Here is a 27,873-nt window from a genome sequence, read left to right on the forward strand (position 1 = left end):
TAAGCAGACTGAATGAGTTACAGAATTACAGAGTTACGGTCATTTATTTAGAGATAGAAGATTCTAGAAGAAAGTCTGGGGTAACAAAAGAAATGCTAGGAAGAGATCTGAAATACCCAAAAGAACTGGGAGAAATGGTGGGAGCCCTTCCTATGGGGGAGGAACGGGTATGGTTTCCTCCAAAGTAAGTTTCGCTAGGAAAATCTTCCCAACAACAGAACCTGCAAAGGCTCAGAGCCCACATGTGTGAAGAAGAACTGGACAGGTTCATAGTAAGACAGGTGGGCTTTCAAACAGCAAGGGAATACATCATTTAAAGCTAAAGGTTAAGAACATAGCACCCAAAAAGGGAAAACTACTATTCCTAATCCACAGCAGGCTTGTACAACTGAAGGTCCATCGAATTGAACACAGCTTTTACATTGGTATATTCTAAGGACAGCTACTTGCCTGAAAACGTATCCCTGCTCTAGTAATTCTATTCCAGACAGCCCACAAACACAGGATGTTTATCAATTACCTAGCATGATGCTACATTGCATTGAAGAACTACATTCAGCTGGATGGATCATGATTCAAGCCCTATTTATTTATTTTATTTGTGCCCTGCAGTTCTACCAAAATTGGCCTTGTTCACACAATGCCAAGTTCTGTAGTAACACCTCTCTTTCTACCTTTTTAAAACTTAGTGTGTATTTTAAATAGGTTGCCAAGAAAACATTAGCTTCTTATCTGCAAAAGAAAACATACACATTAACTTCTCATTCTTTTTTCTGGCAAGCTAAATGTAAATAGCAAAAGCATAAGTATAAATGTTCAGAAGCATGTTTAAACAATACAGCTTCATGGAAAAGTAAATGCATGTTAACCTACAGACAACATAACATTTTATTTTCTAGAAGGTCATATAACTTTGTCTTCTGTGGCAAATAGGCAGCACTAATTTACAGTACTGAGGAACAGTCCCAAGTTTTTAAAAACACACTTCTAACCCTGGTTTGATGCTACATTCAATGTTATCTTATAACAAGGAGGTCACTACTTCCAATGAATGATTGTTAGCGACTTTTCTGCTTTGGTTGCCTGACAGCAAAACATTGGCCACATGTTTAGGTGATTACTATATCTCTGCAGTTCAGTATCTGGAGGGTTTCTGAATGCTACCCTAACTACTTAAAGCCAGTAAAGAGATTACAGCTCACACTAACTGGATTTTCACAGCTCGATATCATTCAGTTTGGATTCTTCATACACAGATTAAAAGGGTCCAGTCAAACAATAAGCAGCTGCTTTTAAAATGCAAGGTACTTGGGGTGTTTTAAATGTCCCTTTAGGTTAAAAAGATCCCCTTTTAGGTGGTAAAATCCTTTCCTGAAGGAAAAAATGATTCAAATAAAAAACCCCACAATAATTCCAATTACAGTGTTATGAAAAAATAACAATGGTGCTAGAAATTACAACAACTCTGTAATTCTTAAATCTATGAATACTTTTAAACAATATATCTCTAAATAATGTTTCTAAATAGTTTAACAAATCTTTTTGTAATTAAGAAATAAAATCCTTTAAAATATTCAGAACAAAACATCAACATGAACACAGTATTTAAAAATTTAAATGCACCTTTATCCAAAACTCTTCCAGCTAAAATACTTGTTTATGTTTATGTACTCCTAATGGCTAGATAATCCAGACGTGATAATATAATAACTTTCTTTGCCAGCAAATATATATTAACAATGAACATGTTAATCACATTCACAGTCATGTGGCAGTGCATCCTCTTAAAATAATAGCAGGATATCACACAGTAGTTAATAAATACTACTTGAGCTTTATAGTAAGTCAAGTGTTTGATTGGTTATATCAAATCAATATGAATTTCAGCCTTATTCTCCACTGCAGCTCAAGCTCTTTTACATCTCTCTTTTCTATCAATTCTTTTAACCTGCTTCCATTTGCTACATAAAGGACCACCTCATTTTTCTGGACAATTCTTTCAGGGACCTATTTTCTTCTTTTCTTGTCTCTTCCTCCCTACCCCTTCCACTTGCATGATAAACAAGTATATCAATGGTATTAATTTTGTTTGTTTCACAGAAAGGTATCAGAGAAGTTAAATAAGATAATAAAATATCATAAAATATACTTATTTAAAAAGCACCAATGGCAACCATAGTGCATATATCTGTCATATCCTTTGTGAAATTCACAAAATCTCTACCAGAAGTTCCCTCAGCAACACAAAATATACATTACAATATATAAAATAATAATTGCAAGGGTCTTGTACACTTTCTAGCCCAACCCATACTAGGTCATCTATAAAAGATCGCTATCCAGCCTCTGCCAGAAGACAAGGAAGCTCTCCCCTGATTTAGCTAATTGCTTGTACTGTTGAACTCTTCTTTCCATCAAAAACTTCATGCTAATATTCAACTGAATAGCCTCCTGTTATTAGATCATGCCCTGCCTCATGGGACAGCAGAAAACAAATTGTTGTACTTTTCTATGTAATAGCCCTTCCAGTACTGTAAGAGTGATATCACTCTTTATGGTTGTAAGCCGCCCCGAGGCTTCGGCGAATTGGGCGGCATAAAAATGTTTTAACAAATAAATAAATAAATAAAATATCATGCCCCTCTTCCATCTGTCTTTCTCAGGCGAAACATGCTCAGTTTCTTTTTCATCATAGTACTAGTTTTCCATTCTACTGACCATCCCCATTAATGTTCTTTTTCTAAGTGAAAGCCTCAGTTGTATGGGGATTCTTAACCGCAGGCAGGGTTTCAAGGCAAAAGTTCTGGATACAGCAAGAAAAGCAAAGTCTAGATTCTGGTGAAGTAAGGCAAAAGTTTAAAATACTTCTGTGTAGAATCCAGCTGTGATTCTCTGTAAGAGCACAGCTAGAATGCTACTTCAGCAGGAGGCAACCTTACACTGAGCCTTAAACAGAGCAGCAGCTGGATCTAGGAAGCTAACTGGACCTTTGGTAAGCTTGTTTGGACAGTTGTGAATTCCTACAGAGCAGAGGAAAAAGTGGTCCCCCTGGAGCGTCTGTGCTGGAAACACAGGAGATCAATGTGACCTCATACTGGGGGCTCCTCTTGAACAAACACATCCTGATGCTAACTATTATTTATCTGATTACTTATAACATTTGTATTCCAACTTGTAGCCAAATAGACTTCCAACATGGCTTAGAAGAATAAGAAGCCAGTCCCTGCTCAAAGGCTTGCAATAGAAGTCAGCAATCCCCTTCCCAATGTAATTCCTCCTCCAAATGCCCATAAAATAGGTAGTCCTCCAAACCCATTCTAAGTTATCAATGATGTGACCTCATCTTTCTCTCTCTTGAGCACAAGAGTTTAGCTTTCTAGTACTTGCCACAATTATCTCTATTCCATAATGTTAACTGCATTTGAAAGAGAATCTTGCAGATTTCAACTGCTATCCAAGACTAAAAACATGACTTTAAAAACCTGAATTGAGCCAAAACTATACCTTTATGGTTCAAATTTTGAGTCACAAATAGGGTGAAAAAACCAACAGCATTAACTCATCAGTGGCAGTTTGCCAATATTTTTTAACCACTGCAGAGAAAAGGACAGTCATAATTACAATTCCTATAGCTAGGAAAATCATTTCAAAACACTTGCTCCATTTTTTTATTGTGATTATGTACTATATCCAAATGTAAGCAATGAATAAGCAATGTTAAAGATGTTTTCATGATAAGGGTAGGTTCAGATGACAAAATAATCCACCCATGCTTGTTTGTCTTGCAGTTGGATTGCCAAGTCGCCCACTCACCATTGTTAAGTTACCCATCCATGGTGGGTTTTTTGTTATTATTTTGAATTGTCCATGAACTGTTCCAGAGTTCTGACACCCTGCTAAATTGTCACATAGTCTCAACAGGGTCAACATACTCCACTACGAGTGAAACCCTGCAGCCAATGAACCATTTGGTAAAAGTGGCAAAATTCCCTTGCCACACTTGCCAAGTGGCTATCTGGTGAATGCCACTGCCAGCTGCCCCCAAGATGCCTAATCAAAGGGATAACCTTGGCAAGCTGACATCAGCTCACAACCACAGCTTTCTAGGAGAGAAGACTCATACTTCCCTGTGATGTCATCTGGGATACTGATGGAGGAAGAAAAAGGAAGGTATGGGAAGGAGGGAGCAAAATACCCATGGCGAACCCAATCATCTGTCAGGCTCACCATTGGTACTTTACAAAAACAGCTAGCCCTTCATGGATGATATCCATAGTGAATGTCATGATGTCTGAACAAGGTCAAAATTTCATCTTCATCTGGCTCACATTAAAGAAAGGCAAAGTTCCTGTCAGAATTTCCAATAACATTTAAAGTTCAAAGTTTAAATGAACAAAATCCAGAAAGCATATATGGAACACAACTTCAGCCATCAAAGGTTTAAACACTATACAACTTTAGACACTGAGAAATAAAAACACATTGATACCATCGATTATATTGTTTAATATTAGGTAGTTGCTTACCATATATTAAAATCCTTATATGATTTGGTGAGTTATTTTGTAATAATTGCAGGTAATGAATTGGAAAATGTATGTAAGATAAACCTCAACCAAAATTTACTGAAAATATTGTATATAAAAATGTGAACTGTAAATAAAAACCAAAACACAGTTCATAATTAGACAAACAACAGTGCAGCTACATCAGTCTAAGAACTTTATATTATTTTAGAGGTACACTTAATACAGTCAAACATTTAGTCTTTGCCACTTGTGAAAGACAACAAGATCTCTTCACAACGTCTCATCTTTTCCAATAAATTTTGCATAGAAACATGTTGCCCAAGCACAGAGTTGCCTGCTGTCACATTGGAAGTATGATAAATGTTTAATGAAAACAACACCACACAGCTTGGTGTCAGACAACAGCTATCACACAGACCCACTTTGATCTAAACAGGCACTTAAAAGGAGTTCTGAGCATGCTTTCTAGCACAGAACTCTTACAACCTATATGCAGATTAGGAAAAATTAGCATAAATGACTTCCTACTGCATAAAGTACTAAGAGGTAAAGAAAAATGACAAGCTCCAAGAGTGTATGACTGCTGTCAAACTCAAACTAGTCCAACAATCCTTGTTTATTTTTAATGTCTTCTGCCAAATACTGAAAACCTATCAACAGGCATTTATTTACAACACTCTGGTCAGCAAAAACCCCTAGATAATTGGAAGGGCATTAGTGTATAGAAAATCAAACTATAATTAGGTAATTCCAAGTGAAAAATGTTTGCCAAAACACAGGGAAGTTACCAAAATGATGGCCAGTGCCAAGCTAGGCACTAAACGTTCTTTATGACAGACTACCAAATCTAATCCATATCTTGCATTTTAACAGAAATGTTTTCATGTTATTGTAAGCTGCCTATATATTTTGGTCTTTAAAACATCTTAAATTCTAATGTCACATCTCTCTTCCCCAACAACCTCACCTTGCCCAAGTGCTTTGACAAGGATTGTTGGGAGCAAAGCTCTGAACCCAGCAAGGCTAGAAAATTGCTTTAGGGAGGCAGGTTCACACAGGAAAAGCTGGGAAGCTAGCTGAGTGAGAGATGCTCTAACAGGTAGAATAGATGGGGAAGAAACTTAAAGGCAAGCATTGAGAAAAAAGAGATGAGTTCATCATTCACCAATTCCAATTTTGGTAAGCATTTCACTTATAATTACTGTTCGTCATGTATTATTGTTTTTAGCCAATTATCACTTCTGAATTAAAGTTAATTTACTGCTTGAGAATGATCTAATTGTGGCTTTGGTCAGAGTATCTGACTATCTCCACGTCTCTTTTTCCAAGATGGCCAGGCTCAGTGGACCTCAATTCAGGGCAGAGTAAGATTCTTTAAAACCTTAGCTTTGCCACAGCAAAGATATTTTGGATGATCATTACCATCATTTGCTGAACTATATTTTAATGCTGAAACAGAACAAGATTTTTACATACAGAAAATCACAAGGCTTAAAGGATAAATTCACAGCTTCCAGCAAAACACTGAAAACTATTTAGTGTATATCTAACATATACATATATTTATATATACATATATTTAGTGTATATCTAACATCCTATACATTTGAAGTTCCATACTGAACTGATGCTAAAACTCAGAAATTTATCATGATGCTGAATCACTAAACTATGGGTTAAGACCCCAAAGAGTAATCTCAGAAATACTTTGTAGTTGGATGCCTCAGAGACTGATTCCAGGGATCCCAAACTGGTTTGATCAAAATCCATGAACATTAATCCTATGTTTTATAGACAAATCTAAGGGGGTAGGAAAGTTAAAAAGGAGAATCAACTCTGGATATGGGATGCTATAGAAATTAAATAAACAAACAAATACACTGGATCAAGGTGTGCATACCTGACCCCAAGTCGATGTTGTTTGTTTCTTTCATTTTTATACCTCCCAATAGCTGAGGCTGCCTGGATAGTTAATAAATGTTTACCTCCCCTCATTGTTTACACAACCCTTATTGAAGGGCAGTGGGGTTGCTTGTTTTAAATGGAGATCAAAGGAAGAGTTCTTTTCTCTTGTGGTGAAAATCCTGGAGGATTAACACTTGCTTGTGGCTTTAACCATGGAAGGGAAAAGAGCCTTTACCATCAATACCATCTTACACTTTCACATAAGATTAGAGATGGAGATACAGTTTTGTTGCTGGCCCAAATTCTCACTGTGAGTAACTCTTGATCTGAAACTGTAATTACTTTCCATAGTTCCTGAGTTATATATAAAGTTGTTCTATCCAAATATCTTTTTAGAGTCCGTTTCTTATCTGAACAGGGATAGAAACAGGCACTAAATAATATTAACATGTTGCTGTTAGCAACCTAAAATGACAAATAGCTATAACGACAAAAGTTTTTTAGATCCATATTCCCTATGTAGATACTCTTTGATCACTGTATGATGAAAACCCTATCCCACTTAAAAAGGTATATGAGGGAATGAATTACATCAAGAACATCCTGTCAAATTTCATTCAGGAGCCTATTAATATCTGAAGTGTTTCTAAATCCTTGTTTTCAAAGAATTATGTATACCAGATGATTTCAGAGGGAAAGAAACCAATGTGTTAAATTGCTCAGTTTTACAAACATATTATTATGGAGAAAATAAAACCATGGTGATAATAATCTTGTACATTAATACAAATACAAGATTGTACTAGTAATAATCAATTTAATTTCACATGATCGAAGTGTCCACCCCATATAATTTCAAAACAGTATCTTTCCTTCAGCAACTTGAAGCAAGGTTGAATGCTATGGGACCCTTTAAGTTTCAGGACAAAGACACAGATCAGAATGTGCCTGATTCAATACCTGGCATAACCAGTTAAAATCCAGTGGCAGATTATGGAAAAAACCTCTCTGCCATCAATCCTTGAGAGTCACTGCCAATCAGGGTAGAACTTTAAGTTAGATTAAGAAAAACTTACTAAACTGGTCTAATGTTCCTAGGGGTTGAATCTAGACCTAGTCTTCCTTAGAATAGACCCACCAAAATCACAGGACTTGAATAACTTGAATCACATTGATTTCCCTGGTCTATTTCAACCAAGAATAAATCTGGATTCAACCCTTTGCTTTTAGTGTTTGAGAATAGAGAGGAAGAAAAGAAAGCTTATTGTGTTCTTAACACTGAAGTTCATTTTTACTTTTTAAGTGAATACTATCTGCCAGCAAATAAATATTTTTTCTGGCACAATGTTATGCCTACTGTGCCAATGTCAAATTGATTCAACCTGTTTTGAGCTGAACTGCAAAGCTTCCTACATAATACAAAACTTCCTACATAATGCAAAATTTATATTTTATTTTAACACTAGGCAGAGATAATATGCCCAGTTTCTTCAGAGCAGTGAAACCAGAGCAAAGGTTTGGTGCAAATATTCAAAGGGATAAAAGCAAGAGATATGAGTTAAAAATTCTAAAAAAAATATGCACATTTAAGCAACATCAGTGTCTAGATCGTAAACAACCAATGCCTGGATTGTAACCTAAGTAACAAGGTACATTCAGTGACTTAATAGTTATTTCCACATTTGAAACAACATGAAAAGATACTAAGCTTAGTGTAGACCTTGTCAGAAACTAGGCAGATGAGTTTTATTTCAATAAAAGGCTTCGCTTAATAGCACACAAAAGAGATTTATTAAAAGACTTTTTTTTTGCAAACTGAAAGCATCTGGTTAGATTTTGGCCATGCAATGAAATTCTGTTTGATTCAATAAATCATCATGGTTCTGTTCCAAATACACACTCAGACCTAGTGCCACTGCTGATTCCATGGATTCTGCAAGCAATTGGCCGTCCCAAGAAAAGCAAAATGATACTTCATAAACACAACGGACTTTTCTAGCAAAGAATTCTCTCTCACCTCTGATGTACACCTCTAATACTCTTCTTACACTGTAGAAGCCATAAAAAAGATCCTTTCCCACATATGACATTGTATCTATACACTTTAAAATTGTATCTTGCCCAATTGTACGTGCCCAGTAATCACTGACACATTTTAAGCATGATGAACAACTCACTGTTATTGATATTAAAGCAAATACACAGTGGATATGAAAAAATACTCATGCAACACTTGTCATTTTTGTTACTTTACACAGACTTCTGAACTCTCTTAATCTCAGAATGTATGCATCTAAATTAGGTTTGAACCCTGAAGTTCCCTCGCTGTCGCTCCACCAGTACCAAACTTGCTGCTGTGAGGTGGTGGCAGAACAATATGTGGCTTGCTGGGGAGTTTTGGCTTGTGGTGTAGACTAAAAATTAAAAAGTAGTTTAAAGTTAAATTTGCTTTGTTTAGGCAATGGTTTGGTTGCTGCCAAAATTTGGTGGCTGGCCACTGGTTGTTCTGAAGCTACAGAAATGTAACAGGTTTCAGCAGCACAACCACTGTGGATTTGCCAGGGGGCTGAAATTGCCAACCCATAATCCAGAGGAAATCTTTTAGAACTACATTTTCCAGAAATTTAGAGGCAATATGTTATTGTGCAGATCAACAAATCAGGGCACTCATTTCTCTGTTGTACCTCAATCTTTAATCAAACAGGGTTTGGATGTTTACTAAAATTTACCATAACACCTGTTTCATTAGAGGCCACAGCAGAATACCAAAAATGAATGCTTACAGCTGTAAACAACAGTAGTTCCAGAATATCATATTCAAGTTTCTGGGAAAGTATATTCTATCTTTTGCATCTAACCTAAGTCTGACACCCCTTAACAGTTTTTTATTATTGCTATAAGCTATCCCAACATAGCTACAAAATTCTACTTCAAAGGCTATATACTTGGAAAATAACAATCTGTCTACAGCTCACTTCGTGTTTAGTGTTTATCTTATGCTCTTCAGTACCATCATCAGCATTTCTAACATTGTTGGGCAAACACTTGTCAAAGCATACAGTGCAGATGTAAGAAGCCTTGAAGAAAAGCTCTCCAGATAATACTAAGCTTGTGTAACCAAACACCAGGAACAGAAATACCACAGAACATCTAGATACACTGAAACTAACAAATATAGCAATAAGAAAATCACATCTTTCTGTCACACGCAAGTTTAGATACCAGTTCTCATATTTATTTAAAATAGAACAGATTCAACTTCTCACGAGAAACACAAATGATCCTGTGGTTCAAATTTAGTTAGGTACCATGCTACACTAGTTCCTTGAGACAATACCACGTCTGCAAGGGAATCTTAGGCAAGTTACCCTCAATATGGCACTACAGATCTTGTAAAAAAAAAAGATCAATAGGAATTGACACAGAGTCATTGGGAGCCTTAAGTCAAATCGAGGCTTTCCAAATAATCAAGGACAGAATATTGGACACAGAACAGCAGGAACTTTGGAGTGCAACTAATAAAACGTGTTTCCCGTTACACTTGCACATTCCTATTGAAGGTGGCCAATTGGCCACCTTCTTTTATCGCCAAAATTGTCCACAGGAGCACAGAGCATTTTCATTCGCTAGTCATGCCTTCAGCATTGTTTTATGGTAGATTTACTGAGACTCCCTATGATGAAAGGTGATGCACTTGTAAGATGAGCAGTGTTGAAACACTTGCACAGATGCTCTTCTACTGCCCTTTCTCCATAGAGGTCTTCATAAGAAATACCTAGGTCCCACTCTAGAGAAAGGATGCCTGGCTGGTTGGATATGGATAAAGTACAGACTAACTTATCTGCTGAGATGCCTGAGGTTCTGGAGAGATTGGCAGCTTATTTGCACTGGATTGTGAAGGCCCAAGAAGAGAGCTCTGCTATCCCTGTTTTTCAGAGAAGCTAGATGGTTTAAACCTCTATGTTTTAGACTACGGTTTTATGTTGCATGCAATAGTTATAACTATGGCAATAAAAGTTTTTTACTACTTACTACTCCTAACTCTCAGTTGGAGATTATATTCAAGAGATAACTGTTTCTTCATAAACCTACCCAACAACTGATATTTCCAGTAAAGGCTCTTTTCAGCATGTGTTCACTGTGTAAAGGGGGGATACTAAGAGGTCATAGTCTGTGCTTGTGCCCCAATGGTAGAGCTCCATCAAGCATATTCTTTATAATCATAAATACTGGAAAAATCTGCAAAAGGTTCAAATGTGTTCAAATTTATGGATTCTCCTGCAGACTGTATTTTCCCAAAGTTGTGCAGATTCTACAGACTTGGTTTTTTTTGTTAAGGTTGATTTTTTTAAAAAATGTAGTCATCAGGAAATACAGGGTGGGGACAGAGAAGAATGCTGATCCAAAATATGCATTTTGCATATAAGCAAAATGTGGCTTTACACATCACAGGGAATTTGCACACATTTTCTGGTGTGCCAATTTGTACAAGTGTGGCATGTCCACTCGTTATGCCAGTGAGTAGATGATGAATCAAAAGGTACACAACAAACTGCAAAAACCAAAAATAACTTTTTTTAATATCATACATCCGTTTCATTTAGGTACTAGGCAAAATTTGTCCTGTTTCCCTAATTTTGGTGACTGATTAATTAGTTATTTTTAAAAATTGGTTTAAGTTTGTGAAGCTAATTTATTGGTGGCTAGTAGATTAATAAACTGCTGCTCATATGCTTTATTCATGTATATTAGCATATATTGTAATTATGCTTCTGCCCTGTATTTTGTATTTCATCACAACGATTAAATTCTAAGTTGCTCCAATGCTCATTGGTAGTGGAGTGGGATATTACTCCTCCACATGCAGTCTTCCACATCATATCCCACACGATACCTAAAGCTCACCCAAATCCAACAGGTATAGACTGAGGGGGCACAAGAGGTTTCTGAGGAAACAGAAAGCAAAAATGCCTAGTTTAGAGCAAGGTTTTTACTGCTGTATCATCTAACCCATTGCCCCACAGCTGCTTTTCCTTCGCTAGTAAGAGTGATCCTGAAGTTGGTACTGGATTACCTTAGACTTCTTGTACTGAGAAATTTCATTCATGCTGAGGTTGCTCAGTCAGGAGTTGCTCAGGATCTCATGTCTACCACAAACCACATAAACTTGTCAAGTTAGCATCTGATCCTGTGCAGGACACGTTTTAAATTTTAGTTTTCTGTTCAGGTAGAGAAATTCCTGTGACTCCATTGTAAGCATCAGATCACTTTCTGGTTAATTTTAGACTTGCTGCTGGTTTAAACTTCTGCAGAGGTCATAGACTTGTTCAATGGTTTACCTAGGTGGATGTGAGGGTGATCTGGCTGTGACATCTGTCACCCCATTGATTGCCAGGATTGACAGGGTTGATCTGGCTGCCTAGGCAAGTGTTCCCTTCCTCCCTCATTGCTCCATGTGTGTGTCTCTTCAAGCTGCATACTCAGTGGAAGAAAATGACCATCCCATATAGAAGAAGGTTTACCTAGGTAACTCATGGATCCAAATGGCGTCCTGAATTGAGCTGTCTTGGTGGAACATTTTTGTTACCTAGGTAGATGGCCTATGCTGGAAACTGAATGGAGGGAATATGGCACTGGTAGTTCCTTTGGATCTCCCAGTGGCTTTTGATATCATCAGCCATGGTATCCTTTCAGATTGTCTGGCAGAGGCAGGGTTGTGCACTGTGCTGAAGTTGAACAAATGTACTTGCAAAGTTCAGCTTGGGTTCTGGATACCTGAAGGAGACCCTTCTTCCCTGTGTGCCAGCCCACCCCTTGAGATCTGAGGCAGAGGTCCTTCTCTGGGAGGCCTCATTGAAGGAAATGAGGAGGGTAGCTACTCGGAGAAAGGCCTTTTCAGGGGTGGCATCAATTGTGGAACACACTCCTCAGAGAAGTTTGCCTGGCGCCATCACTATTCTTTTTGGCATCAGGCGAAGACCTTTTTATTCTCCCAATATTTTAACAGTTCATTGGTTTTATCCTTGTTTTTATCCTATACGATGCAGCATGCTGTGTGTTCTCATTGTTAAGATTGATTTGTTTTTGGTTTTCTGTTTTTTATAAGCTGTCCAGAGACCTTTGGCATTGGGACAGAATATAATTTTTTAAAGCAAGCAAATAAATAAAGTGATACTTAGGAACTACTGGAGAATCTAAGAGTTGTCACCTTTAAAATATGAACTCAGAATTCATTATGTTCGATGGAATTCTACAACTGGGAAGAAGACATAGCATATGGCCTCTTCCTAGTACACCCACTTAACCTACAAGGTGAATCTGTATGATGAAGCTCGGAGAGTACTTTTTGGCACTACAGTCACTGGACTATGGCATCCAACAGCATTCTCTTTTCTCCCATATGTTATTCAAATCTACATGAGAGGTCATCCAGAGCTTTAGATAGATCTATATGTTGATGATACTCAGCTCCACTATCCGTTGTGACTCAACTGTAAGGACGCAGTCAAAACCCTTGAATGTTGCCTAAATTTAATAATGGACTGAATGAGGGTGAACAAGGTAAAATTAAATTCAGAAACGACAGTAGAAAGCCTGCCGTTCTACCTGTTCTGTTGGGTAGAACAGAGCCCCCTCCCTCCCTGGATCACCTGCCGCGCTGCCACTGCTGCCGCCGCCACCGCCGAGGCCCATGCCAACGAAAGACCTGAGGCACGCCGCCGGGCCTGGGGGCCAGCTGACGCTGCTCCATGGCCACCGCTGGTCCATCCCAGGGCCGGGAACGCTGGGCCACCGTTGCGGCTGAGGAAAGCGCCGCCATCTTGCCGCCCGGCGAGTTCCCCGCGTCCGTCCTTGCGCCCCCCCTGCCGGCGTCCGTGAGAGCAATGCCGGACTGGGGGTGGGGCTCGCAGGCGGGCGCTGGCTTAACTCGCCAGTCGCAGCCTGGGGCAGGAGCCGGATCAAAGCCCCCTCCCTCCCTGGATCACCTGCCGCGCTGCTGCCGCCGCCGCCACCAAGGCCCACGCTGACAGAAGACCTGAGGCACGCCGCCAGGCCTGGGACCAGCTGATGCCACTCCGCGGCCACCGCCGGTCCATTCCAGGGCCGGGGATGCTGGGCCACCATCGCAGCTGAGGAGGGCGCCGCCATCTTGCCGCCCAGAGAGTTCCCCACGTCCATCCTTGCCCCCCCCCACTGGCGTCGGTGAGAGCAATGACGGATTGGGGGCGGGGCGTGCAGGCGGGCGCCAGCTTAACTCGCCGGTTGCGGCCTGGGGCTGGCAGCCAAAGGGCGACGGCCAAAGGACGGCCACCGCCATTTGTGGCTGTTTGTGGCCATGCAGGGGCTGGGCAGGTGAAGGACTCTGTCAGTGGGTGGAATTTTATATTGGGGATAGATGGGGAGTTTTATATTGTTTTAATGTTTTTATTGTATTTTAATTTGTTTTTATGGAGTCTTTCCTGGCCATGTCGACGGTTGAGTTACCTGGGGAGCGCGTGGGTGCTGCCATTGGGGTGGTTGTGGGCAATGGACGTTACAGCGGTGGGGGTCTAACATGTCCACGTAGAAGAAGGAGGGAAAGATAGTTGACACCTGTCCCTCCTTCTGGTTTTACCCCCAGCCAGACGGTTCCAGGTAGTCATGTCAACCCCCCCCCCCCCCCCCCCGGGCCTGACAGAGCTGCCGCTTAATGCCAGGTCAGTCCACAATAAATCCTCCCTCATCCACGACCTGATTGTGGATGAGGGGGCCGACCTGGCTTGCATAACACAGACCTGGGCGGGAGGGGGGGATGTCGCCCTCTCTCAAATGTGCCCGCCCGGGTATCTAGTTCAGCACTGGCCATGCCTGGAGGGAAGGGTAGGGGGGTTGCTCTGGTTTACCGAGCCTCCATCTCCCTCACGGGGCTTCCAGTCCCTTCGAGGCCGGGGCTACTTGTTGGGCGACTGTAAGATTGGGGATTCTGTTGGTGTACCGTGCACCCTTCTGCCCAACAGACTCCCTGCCTGAGCTGGCGGAGATCGTCTCGGACCTGGTGTTGAGGACCCCCAGGACCAATGTCCTGGGGGACTTCAATCTCCATGCCGAGACTGGTCTGACCGGGGCAGCTCAGGACTTCATGGCCTCCATGACGGCCATGGGGCTGTCTCAACATGTCACAGGCCCAACCCATGAACGTGGACACACTCTGGACCTGGTTTTCTCGACGGGGAGGAAGAGGGTGGTCTGAGGGTGAGGAATTTGTGTCTGACACCCCTGTCATGGTCAGATCACTTCCTCGTGAGGTTTGTGCTTGAGAGCGGCCTTTCCCTCTGTAAGGATGCGGACCCGATTGTGTGGGTTCACCCCCAGAGCCGGATGGATCCGGATGGATTCCTGAAGGCCCTGGAGGAGTTTCCGGCTGACAAGACTGGTGCTCCTGTCGAGGCTCTGGTCGAGCTATGGAATAGGGAAATGACAGGGCTATTGACACGATCGCTCCTAAGCGTCCTCTCCCGCTGGGCAGAGCCCACTCTTCCCCTTGGTATACACCTGAATTGCGGGTGATGAAGCGGGTTGGGAGACGGCTAGAGCGTAGGTGGAGGAAATCACGGATGAATCTGACCGAATACACTTAGGAGCCCATTATCAGACCTATGCTGTGGTGGTGAGGGCAGCGAAAAAGAAATTCTTCTCCGTTTCCATTGCCTCCTCACAATGCCGTCCGGCGGAGCTTTTTCAGGTGGTACAAGGGCTGGTTCATCCCGGCCCTAAGAAAGATCTGGTGCCACCCTCACAGGCCCGCTGTGATGACTTTGCCAAGCATTTTAGGGAGAAAATCGCTCAGATCTGTCACAAGCTGGACTCCACTAGTGACTCAGAGGCTTCTGGAGAGATACCAATGTCGCCGTCTGGTCCAGAATTAATGGATGAATTTCAGTTACTGCGGCCTGATGATGTGGACAAGGTGCTTGGACAAGTACGTCCCACCACCTGCCTATTGGACCATTGCCCATCTTGGCTAATTAACAACGCCAAGCACGGGACAGGGACCTGGATCTTGGAAGTGGTTAACGCCTCTCTGAGGAATGGCCGGATACCTGCCCCTTTAAAGGAGGTTGTAGTCTGACTGGTCCTGAAGGAGGTGTCACTGGATCGAGAGATGGCCACTAATTATAGACCAACATCCCGATTTTGGGCAAGGTGTTGGAGCAGGGGGTGGTGGTGGGACAACCCCAAGCACTCTTGGATGAAACTGATTATCTGGACCCATTTCAGTCCGGCTTCAGACCGGGGTACGGTACTGAATCTGCCTTGGTCGCCCTGTACGATGACCTGTGCAGGGAGAAGAACAGGGGGAGTGCGTCTCTGTTGGTTCTCCTGGACCTCTCAGCGGCTTTTGATACCATCAACCATGGTATCCTTCTGGATAGAAAACAGGATTGGGAGTTGGAGGCACTGCATTGCAGTGATTCCGCTCCTATCTCAATGGCCGATTCCAGAAGGTGACACTGGGGGACTATGGCTCTGCACCATGGCAGCAATGCCATGGAGTACCGCAGGGATCCATTTTGTCCTCTTTGCTATTTAACATCTACATGAAACCGCTGGGAGAGGTCATTAGGAGGTGTGGGCTGTGGAATCATCAGTACACTGATGATACCCAGCTCGACCTCTTGTTTTCAACCAATCCAGGTGAGGCAGTGGCTTTCACTGGAAGCTCAGGTGACAGCGGTGGCGAGGAGCGCTTTCTTTCAGCTTTGGCTGATCCATCAGCTGCGTCCTTACCTGGAGAATGACTACCTGGCAACAGTGACACACGCGTTGGTGACTTCCCGGCTTGACTTCTGTAACGTGCTCTACGTGGGACTGTCCTTGAAGACGGTCTGGATACTTCAATTGTTTCAAAATAGAGCTGCCAGGCTGCTGACGGGGACTGGGCGTTATGCTCACATGACTCCAGTTCTCCGTCACTTCACTGGCTCCCCATTGAAGTCCGGGCCCAATTCAAGGTGTTCATTATGACCTATAAAGCCCTTAACGGCTTGGGTCCTGGTTACCTAAAAGAGCGCTTACGTCCGTATATGCCCGTCCACCCCTTAAGATCAGCAGGAGAGGCCCTTCTCCAGGATCCCTCCGTGAAGGATATTAGGAGGGTAAGTACTCGGAGGAAGGCTTTCTCTGCGGTGGCGCCCAATCTATGGAATGTGCTCCCCAGAGAGGTCCGCCTGGCGCTGACGTTATTTGTTTTTCGGCGCCAGGTGAAGACCTTTTTATTTAAACGTCATTTTAATTGCTAATATTATTTATTTATTTTACTTCTTTGGCCAGGATGTCTCCAATTATATTGTTTTTATATTGTTATTATTTATTGTTGTGAGCCGCCCCGAGGCTTTGGCAAATGGGGCGGCATAGAAGCTTTCTAAATGAATAAATAAATATTCTGGATAAGACTGGGCTTCCCTTGAAAGTTTTGGTAGCAATGTTCATGCATCCTACAATAACCTTGGATGTTCAGGTGGCAATACCAGTGAGGACCACATTTCCACAACTACATTTGGCTCAGCAGCTGCAGGATCCCTGAGAATGTCTGATCTGGCAATGTCCTACCCTTGGTTTCATCAGCTAGACTCTTGCAATGTGTTCTACCCCTGAAGAGCATCCAAAAGCTGTAATTTGTGCAAAATATGACATTTGGGCTGCTAACTGGAAACCAACCTGTTTGGATCTTTCAATATTGGGCTGATAATAATTGGAATGGGGTGGGAAGGACAAACTCACCTAAGAGCAAGATATAATATTTTTAAAATGAAGAGACTACTTCCACTGAGGGCAAATAATACATGTATACTCAAAGTATACTCCCATTAATCGAATTTTCTTTGTTACTTACCCACTTTTGCTGTACTGCTGGTCCTTCTCTTTCCCTCTGGCCCTTTCTTTCTCCCTTGCCTTTTCTTTATCTCTGCCTTTACGTTTTTCTTTATCACGAGATCTGCTACGTGTTCTTCTGTGACTGGTCCTTTCACTGCTTCGGCTATAGGAACGTTGCTGAGGTCTGGAGTGTGATCTGTAAGTTAAACAGTGAGTGGAACGATAATATTGAGGCTTATATATTAGATTAGTTTGAATTGCAACTGGTTCATTCATAAACATTTCTAAATTAAAAAAACTATTTCAAGTGAGATTAAATAGGTGGGGCAGAAGGAAATGCTTTGTGCCTTGAAGCATGAAGCCACAGAAAAAACATATCAATATAATTAAAGGATCCTGAATTCAGACACACAATAGCGCACACTCATGGGTTGAGGGTGGATTGTTGCTGCCATGTAGGATGTTGTGCTGCCTGAACCAAGGCACAAAAACAAACAAACAACAGTTTTAAAACCCAAACAACCCAAATGGGTTCTCTTCATGGGTTATTTGCGTTTAACAAACTACAGCTTGTTCTCATGGCTTGGTTCAGCCAAAAAATTTACAGCTTAACTTTTCAGTGTGGGTTACGTTGTGTAAACCCAATCAACGTCTTGTAATGACAAAACTTATTAAATCCATAACCAAGGATATTAGACACAGGGTACTGACTAAATTATGTCAGAAACAAAATGGAGTAAACTTACTATCCATCCTAGCATGTTTCCATACCAATGGAATCTTTAGGACAGATACGATCTACAGGGGCTTGAAGATGTCAAGCTTTACATTAATGAAAATATTGCTGATAAAATCATTATGAAAATCAGAAAGCAAGTTCCTAAGCACAATGTTTTCTTAAACTGGTTTTTAATTCACCTTACGTCACCTGCACTCCCAATGAAAAGTCTATTCAAAGAATCCATGACCTGAATAGTGTGGAATGGGGCTTGATAGACTGCTTAACCTAAGCAGCCCTGTTTCCAATTGGAAGATGTACTGTTGGTAGCATGTCTTTTTTATATTTGTCACAATTAATCAATACCCTTAGATTATGACTAGTACATTTGAAGCCAGTGATCCAATACCACAGACAAATCTTTTGAATCATTTCACATTTTGTGAGATGTAGTTATTTCACTAGAGTCCATACATATAGTCAGGTGTGTGTTCTGTAATGGATAGAAATCAATTAGGAACATGTATGGGTAAACCAGCCTGCAGGCTCTGAACCAAACATAAGAATTGCCTGTAAATCTGTCAATCAAAACAAAGTAGACATATGATCTAATGGAGATATTCTACAAAGATTGTTATGGCTGTTTTACTGATTCCAGGGCCATTTGTTATTTTGCATTGCAATGGATTTCACTCTCTTAAATTTGTATTTTAACAGTTTCCATGACTTTTAGTCTTTTAACTGTTTGTATTCCACCCACAGAATGCTGGTTATTGGTCAGAAAAGAAATATAATGAATGAAATGTGCTTGTAAGAAATGAATTAACTTAATTGTCACACATGACCAAAGGAAAGAGAAAGTAGTTGAACTCAAATGCCTATTGAACAATAAATCATTTTTCAGTATTACATCTTAATGGAGCTCTTACGTTAGTCTCCATTTAAAGAGGTGGAAGATCTCAGAATACTAGCTGTTAAGGAGAAACATCAGGAAATTATGAAAATTCCAGCTGAAGCCTTTGTTCCATGAAAACATTAAAGGCAAAAGATCTCACAATTCAGACATAAAACCATGTCTACACACTCAAAACTGTGAAATTTCATTAGAAATCAGAGTTTGGGCATTTAATCAAGGGAAGAGTTTATGAATTCAGTTAAAAAAGAATTAAGGGTAGAAACTTCTCAAACACATGATTTCAAACACATTTCCAGTAACCAGTCATCACCACTTGCTGCCAGTGCAACTTCCTATGATTGTTTCAAACCAATTAGGGGGGTTTCCTATAAATAATTAAATGAATTCCCACTTATGAATGAATTAAATGAAAAAACACTTCATGCAGCCACAGTTTTTGTGAAAAATGCTGATGCTGCAGTTTACAAATCGGTGTTTGATTTAGTACCTCCCACTAACATATAAAGCCTCAAATGGCTTGAGATTGGGATATCTAAAGGAACACCTGTTTTCATATATCTCTACCAGACAATTCGGGATATCAATGGAGGCCCTCCTTCATAAACCCTCCCCAAATGAGATTATGGGGAAATTTGTGAGGAAAAGGGCCTTCTCTGTCATTGCACCTCGCCTTTAGAATTCCCTTCCAAAGCAGGTGCGACTGACACCCATATTATCTTGCTTTTGATGCCAAGTTAAGACTTTTTATTCAGTATTTGTTTTTAGATTTTGATTGTCTTGATGCTGGTTCTGTTGTTATTTGTCTTGTTAACTATACTGTGCTTATCCCCCTATTGCATTTATATAACATTTTACTGTATTATGATTTATGGTTTTAGCTATTATTGTTATGTATTTATATCTGTTTCATTGTTATGATTGTGCTGTGAGTCACCCAGAGAGCCTTCTGGCAATGGACGGTATACAAATGCAATAAAATACATATATAGTTTCTATTAGCTAGTCCTGTTGGGGCTTTGTTGGAAGTGGAAACACCATGTGATACCTCTTATTATATGAGTGTGGCTACATTCCTATACACCTGGCTGGGATAACATTGCCCATGGGGATACATCTGACTTTGAACATGGTTTTATGTTTGACTCTGAAGTCAAACTTGCAGTTTTCAGGGTCCAAAGAGAAGAGATAAGCCCCGAAGAACTAAAAAGAAAGAAAGAAAGAAAGAAAGAAAGAAAAAGGTCACACTGCATTTAGCACTGGGTGGAAGAGGTAGAAGCCATAAAGTTTTCAATGGCTTGCACTTAGTATACTTAGACAATTCTTCCTCTTACATTAGAATGTTAGGATGGATTCAGATGTAACACTAAACCATGGTTTAGCATTAGGAAAAGATGCCCTGGTGAGCGTCAGACTTGCATTCTGTCTATCCCAACCCTCACCTCATGAACAAAACTAAACCTTCTATATCCAGTTTATCATTAACTACATTGTTCCATCTCATTCCATTTAATTTCCAACCCTGTCCTGATATCTTGGTTTGACAAACTACAAATTTTGGTATAAACTGCAATCAGAAGATTCCAACTACAGGAAAAGGTGGACAGAAGGAAGGGTAGAGAGCATGAGCCTCACTGTAGGGCAGGGTGGTGAAACTCTCAGTCTGACAGCCATTCTGGAGCTCCAGTGCTTAGCAGGACAAAAGGATGGAGGCAAAAATGAATTTAAAATACTAGCATGTTTCACTTTAAAGCTAACCAGAAACACTTCATCCTTTTAAAATGGGGAAAACCTGCATGAAAGCCAGGAAATTAACAATCATTAGTTGGGAAACAGAAGTTGAGGAAAGGGTCACAGCCTTTGATAAGCCCCACACAACCAGATTATGTTCTGTGGCCCTTCCACAAGGTGTTGTTATACATGGTGTATCAGACCAAAGTGAAGCATTCTGTTCCGTGAATTGCCAACTGGATGCTAACAAGCAGGACATGAGAACAATAGCACTCACTTGCTTATATTCCCTAGCAAATGACAAAAAGAAACATTCTGCCTCCAATAGCCATCATGACTAGTAGTTGTTGCTAGTCTTATCCTCCATGAATTTGTCTAATTCTTTTTTAAAGTTTGGTGTTTTCCTTGGCAATCACTTTACCCCATGATAGCAAATGCCACAATTTAACTATGTGCTGTGTGAAGTACTTGACCAATCCTAAATTTCCTCAAGCTTCAGGTGCTAGTGTTAGAAAAAAATAAAATAATTCTCTATCCACTTCCACCACAATATGCATAACTTTATATGCCCCTGTCATATCCACTCTTACTTGTTTTTTTCTAACCTAAAAGCTCACAAATAGTGTAACTTTTTCTCATGGAGAAATATCCCTACCCCGCTTGATAGTTTTGGTTATCCATCTCTGTAAGAAAAAAAAAGCAGGAAATGCCTTAGCTCTTGAAGGTCATACATTCAACCACCGTGCCTTCAGGTAAAATTCGGAAAGACTGTCATTCTGAACAGCCACTGCCAGTCACTATACAATACATTGAGGAACCTTTTGAAGACTAAACTGCCAGCTGGGAAACCTGGGCAGGGGCACCCCATTCTCCCTTTCATGCATCTCATTTATCCTGCTCATATACACACCTGTAAACAAATGTGCACACGCACACAATCCTCACCTTTCATGCATACAGATATATGTGCACACAAACTTCTCAGCCCCTCTCCTCAGCTGAAGTCATGCACTGTTATCCCTACTGCACCCCCCACCCCGTTAACATTATTCCACAAGCAAATTGCAACAGCAAAAAAATCAGGCTTTCTATGCCGCTTGGCTGATTCCCACCAGCCAGGAATGGAGATTTTAAACTTCATCTAGTATGTCAAACTCTCCATTCTAGGAAGCCACAATGGGATTTAGGAGTAAGCCCTCTCTACTCCTCAGCTGAGGGACAGCTGTTCATCTCCAACATGGTGTTGTGGCTGTGAAAGTTTAAAACTTACTCTCTAACACATACTGGTAGAAATTGAGATCATGATGTGGGAGAAGGTATGACCTGGGAGAATGGTGCAAATGGAGTGGGGAAACTCAAGGACCACAATAGGTCCATGGGCTGTTGTTTTCCAATGTTTGACGTAATTACTCAGCTACAAGGGTCCATTGTTTGACTTTAATTACCTAACTCCAGTCATGGTAAAAATGCATGAAGCACTCTAAATCATGCTGAACTACTCGGTGCCATAAAACTACAATATTAGTACACTACAAATATAATCATCACCTTTCTGAATCAAAACAAAGGGCCACATAGTCTAAACTCTGTCTCCAATAGTGACAACATAAATTTCAGAGATCACAAGCTGACATGACGGCAATAGTCACCTGTCATTATGCAAATTAAAGCATGGATGCCCATCATTTATTGAATTTCTTTCCTACTGATACCAACCCAAATGACCTCTGTTATTTTTGAGGGGTTAAGCCAAGGGTGGGCTGAAAAGAGCTGAAAAAGTATCTTCTAATAGGAGTGGAATAAACTTGTAATTTTGGAAATGTAATCCTGCCTGACATTGAAGAAAAGGTGCAGAAAAAAAGAATACTTTAACAAGGCCATTTTTCCATCTAGAAAAACAAACTATTTTCCATTATGCTAAATACTTAAAATAAATAGTTCATTCTAATTACAATTGTTAGAATCAAATGCCAAAATATTTGTATCATAACAATAGTTAAGACAAGGAAAGAAGTAATGGTGGAGAAAAGATTAATATGGAGAATATGGAGAAAAATGGGCTACTAAACTGACTCTTCCCTACCAAAAATAATAATAAAAAAAACTTGTCATAGTACACCAGCATATACCCATCATGCCAAAGGTTAAGTCATTTAGTCAAGTTCAAAGATCTTCAAAGACTTCTCAGATCCAGATAAGCCCATATGCTACAAAAATCCTATGAAAAAGCCATTTCTTTCCAATCTTTTTTATGTCTAAGTTACAGAACACACACAGATGCTTGGCATCATTCCGCATCCCTGAATTTCACACCAGATAATCAGGGTTCACGCACACACACAAAAAATCCAATCTAAACACCCAAGCAATGTTTTTATTCCTTTAGCACTTTATCCACTTGTTTAAAAAACAACAACAGCAACCACACTGTGAAAGTATCCATAAAAGACTATTCAGTTACTGCACAATAAGTGCTAATTTGCTAATTTCTTCACAGGTAATCAATTAAAATGTAAAATATTGGATAAAATGACTTGCACTAAATTTAACAGCTGCTCCATAAGCATAATTAGTTTCACAAGGGCCATATGTAATCCAAACAGAGGCAGAGTTGAAACAAATAAAGCAGATTTTAAAACAAGTTTGAGAAAAATCTGCATTTAATTAGCAGGTGGGCACTACAACTGCATAACGTTTTTATACATTTGTATTTATGAAGTGACAGAAGATCTAAAGGCTTTTTAAAATGGCGTTTATTGTTTGAATGAGAACTGTTTTGCTGCATACTAAAGTGATTTAAGTCCTCATAGCTCTGCTTTGAAAAAAAATCATAAATGGTGAAAGAAAACATGTGGAAAACTGTAAAACTAGAAAGAATTTGCGACAAAAAACAGATACACATACCATAACCACAAGGAAACTACATTTAATTAAGTGTACACTACATCTGGAATAGCAGCCTAATAAATGTGAAACTACTAATTTTCATTGTTATATAGGAAATGAGGTCAGTGTCATTTAGCATTTACCAAATTATATTACTTAAACACCTTCTAATCTTTAAAACAAATTCAGAGTTGAAAAAAGATACACTTTTCAGAAATGGGAAGGTTACTTGGGTCCTCTTCTCACTCCAGTCTAGATGACAATTTAACCAAGAGACAAAAAATATAAGACCAAGCCTAAAATGGCATGTGTTACATTTTAATGGCTTATGTGCACTGGAAAATGGCACACATACTAATCAGGTTTTCAAGTTTTCCAGTTTTCATAGGCACAACAATCAATAATAGCCTTTTGGTTAATAATAGCACTTGTTATTTGAGAGCCACAAACTTTCGAAAAAATGTTTGCTACAAATTTTCTAAAATAGATAAATGGAGAACTGACTATAGAGTCACATATTTTTTACTCAGGGATTTTTCTGCAGTCACTTTGCAGGGTTGCTCCATGTAAAATACTGTGAATGAATTCCAACTAGCTCAAGCACCTCCCTTTTCTCACACTCCACATTTGGTAAACCCATTGAGCATAGGCTGAGGGAACAAGGGAATTCATAATCAAATCTCTGTGTTGCTAATTCCTAAGGCCAAATTCTACAAAGATCAATCCAAGATGCATTCGTACTGTTAGGAAACAAAGCTCATGTCTGAAATCCAAGCCTACAGAAATCAATTCAGCACCCATCTACCAACATATCCTTCAGTTCATGTTAAACATTTCATTCCAATTCTAAAAGTAGAAATGTATAGTGAAGAGCCATTCACACTGTGGCAGCATTCATGTCCACATGTCTCTCCCTCTTCCTTTTTCCTCTGCTTATATACATTGTATATGGGTATGTAAACAAGAGAGACATGGATTCTGCATCGATGCTTCACTTTTCTTTATGTCCTAAAAAACCCAATAGTTTCCTATTCACCAGTCACTTAAAGCTAAAAGAACAAATGGTCTGACTCTATATAAAGCAGCCTATCATGATCCTACATGCCTGATTGCTGGTAAATGAAAGGAATACTGTCTCTCTTCCTTCAGGGACTCCTTCCTTCCACTCACCTCTTGTCCATCACAATGATGGATGCTTCACTATTATCTATTGAAGAACCACTAGCTTTTTCACACTATAAGAATAGCTACTCTACTATTACACTATGGTACCAGCACAGTGTATCATATGATATAAACATGATACATAATTTCCATAAAGCCTTCTTTTTAATTTATATTTTAATTATGCATAATTATTATTTTCATTTAGTTTTACTATTTTATATGCATATTTTATATGCAAAAAGGCTCACAGAGCAACTTACATATAATCAATTAACAAGACAGTCCCTGCCACAGGCTTACAATCTTAACAGATACGTCACAGTAGACAACAGAGAAGAGACACAAAGGGGTAAAATTAATTTGTTTTAACAGGGCTCAGCTCATTCTTTTGGACTGGCTGCTGGTGGAAAACTGCCTTCATATGGGAGTCCTTTCAGCAGGGATGACCCTACTCTCTCTTTCATCTTCCTCAGCTCAGCCTGCTAGACTGGCAATTCCCAAGTAGTAATGAAGATCTGGAAATAAGTAATCTGTGAAAAACAACTTGTTCTTTTTTTTCATATTCTACTCACACAGTGAACCACAATATGTCCCCCACTATCTTTTGATCAGTATTATATTCAATTAATACTAATTTTAGACACAAAATAGCCCAAATGAAATATTCAATTCACTTCAGAGATCAGATAGCTAGTCAAAACTACCTTCAGGATTCAGCTGCACTGTGTCCACAGCTTGTACTTATGACCCCATCTCTGTTGATCCAAACATCCATCAAGCTTCATTTTTCTTTAGTGTTGTTATCTGAATAGTTATAGTATCCGAAGCTGGTGGGAACTACCCTCACAACAAAATGCAGGACTGTCTTATGTACTAAAGATACTTTGTCCATAAACACATTTCACCCAAACTGCTACCCAAATAGAGCATATATGTAAACAGCTGTAACCCACTGTAATAAACACACCTTCATTTCCAAATTAGAATGCATTTGCTTAAAAAAAAAAACCCCTCAGTTTTTAAAAATATGAGTTATACCAGCTGGTGCAGAAAAAAAGCCCTGTATTTAACCTAACATAGTAAACAATAGCAATAGTAGAGGGTGAAATAGTCTATACATTATGTCAGCTAAACTATTAACATGATTAACATACCATATGACAAATTTCTTAAGAGTGGTTTTTCTTTGTTGTGCTTTTAAAGTTATTACTATAGATTATGGGTTGGATCAAGATGTCTGCGCATGGAAAGGGCCAGGAAGAGGCTCATTTTCCCACTCCTTCCCTCTATCCCAGACATCAGAAGTTCCTTACGGTTTGGGGATCCTGCCAGGTGGAGTAAGTAACAGCAAAGAGACTGAGGGAAAATAGATCACTGTAAATCAGGCAGATGCACCTTCTCCAACACTCATAGACCGTAACGTGTACAGAAGAGGAACTACTGCAGGCTGCCTTTCCCAACCTGGTGCCCTCCATATGTATTCAATACCTTCCATAATATCCCAGCCAAAATAGCTGGAGAGCATGGGGTTGAAGAAGTCTAATATAGAAAAAATAGGACTTAATCCGATCTAAGGCTCATGGTTTATGGGCAAGTTACAAAGGTCTCACGAAAATTTTTAAAGCATCATTTATTTATTTATTTTATTTATTAAAACATTTTTATGCCGCCCCATTCGCCGAAGCCTCGGGGCGGCTAACAAAAATAACAAAGATATATTTATCACATTCCCCTTGAAAATGGTCATACAATTTTAATCTCATGCTTTATAAATTAATAATATTTATCACAACAGAAAGGATAATATTGATTTATTGTATTAAGTCTATGTTATACTTCACTGTTGTTTGCTTAAAGCTACCTTAATGGCTCATGTAACTTGACAACATCCCACAGATGGTCTTGATTATATTTAACAGGACAATGCACTTATTGAAAACTTTTACAGATGTTTACCTAATGGGATGTCACATTAAATCTGATAAACTACATTAAAATAACTATATGCTAATTAGGTCATAGTGAAGAAATCACTGGAACCTGACATTTCAATATTCACAAATTAATTCATAAGACAAACTAATGTACTAAATTCATGTACAAATTAGCTTTTAAAACAAGTATAGCACTTATATAATTCAACCCATATAAGAAGATGTCCTTGAATATGTGGTACATAGCTGTCAACATCTTGGATATGGATGGTTCTAACTACAGAACTCTGGTAAACATCAGAATTCAATCTGACTGCTTTCTGCTTCCACTCTTAATGCTTAATGACTAATTCCATAGAGATATCCTTGAAAGCCCTAAAATGTTGTCCTTGGGTAGAAACTTTCTCTCAGCAATCAATTGGGAGCAAATTAGATGACTGTGTTGAAATGTACTGCACTGTTTAAGCTAACAAATGAATGAAGAAAGATGGTATATGGGAACATACGCCGCTACACTGAAGTTGTTAGAGGGTCTATTGGAAGAATATTTGGTTTCCAGTGAAGCTAATAGGGCATAAGAAGGGAGTGTGATGAAAGAATACCAAGTCATACAGAAATCCAAATACAGTGACAGACAATTATTTTACTAATTGCTAATGAACATAGTAAAGTGATTTCAAAAAGCAAAACTTTGCTTGGACTACTTCAGGTTTTGACCTCTGTATGAGCAAATGCATTTCAAACTGAAGCCCACCAAAATTGATTAACGGCGCCAGCCAAGGCCAGCATGTAGTTGAAGCATTTTCCATCTATCACATGGCCCCAAGGATGGTTAAATGAACCTTAAAATGGCTACAAACAGCTCAATGACTACATAGAGTCCTGCCAATTAGAAATAATTAGGCAGTCATTTTGGTGGTAAGTCTTTTTAAGTGCATACATAATGATGCAATGATGCTTATTAGCGATCTCATATGAGCTATGCTCAAACAGCCTGAAATAATTATGCAACTATCACAAAGCCCTGCAAATCTCTGTACTTCACCTTAATGCATTTAAAAAACCACTTCATTACCTCCAGTAATTAATCCTCCATTAATTGCAGGAAAAGCCCAGTTTACCATGCTTCATTTCTAATTATCTTATAAATAGTTATGGTTCTAATTAATGTGTTCATTAAGCTGAATATCTTTCTCAAACCACGCTCAGAGCAAAGGTTCAACTTTTGAGAGAAAA

The 27,873-nt window shown here is 39.6% G+C and overlaps 1 protein-coding gene across 1 annotated transcript in view; it reads right to left on the reverse strand.

Moving 5' to 3' along the window:
* The window catches only part of RSRC1 (arginine and serine rich coiled-coil 1), a 185,498-nt gene that overhangs the window by 132,319 nt on the left and 25,306 nt on the right, over nucleotides 1-27,873 (reverse strand). Inside the window, exon 4 of the mRNA XM_044434411.1 lies at nucleotides 17,308-17,484. Within this exon, the coding sequence (XP_044290346.1) occupies nucleotides 17,308-17,484 (177 nt within the window). The remainder of the gene's footprint in view (nucleotides 1-17,307; nucleotides 17,485-27,873) is intronic.

The sequence above is a fragment of the Varanus komodoensis genome, unplaced genomic scaffold, assembly GCF_004798865.1.
Source record: "Varanus komodoensis strain SLA01 unplaced genomic scaffold, ASM479886v1 scaffold28, whole genome shotgun sequence".
Lineage (NCBI taxonomy): Eukaryota > Metazoa > Chordata > Lepidosauria > Squamata > Varanidae > Varanus > Varanus komodoensis.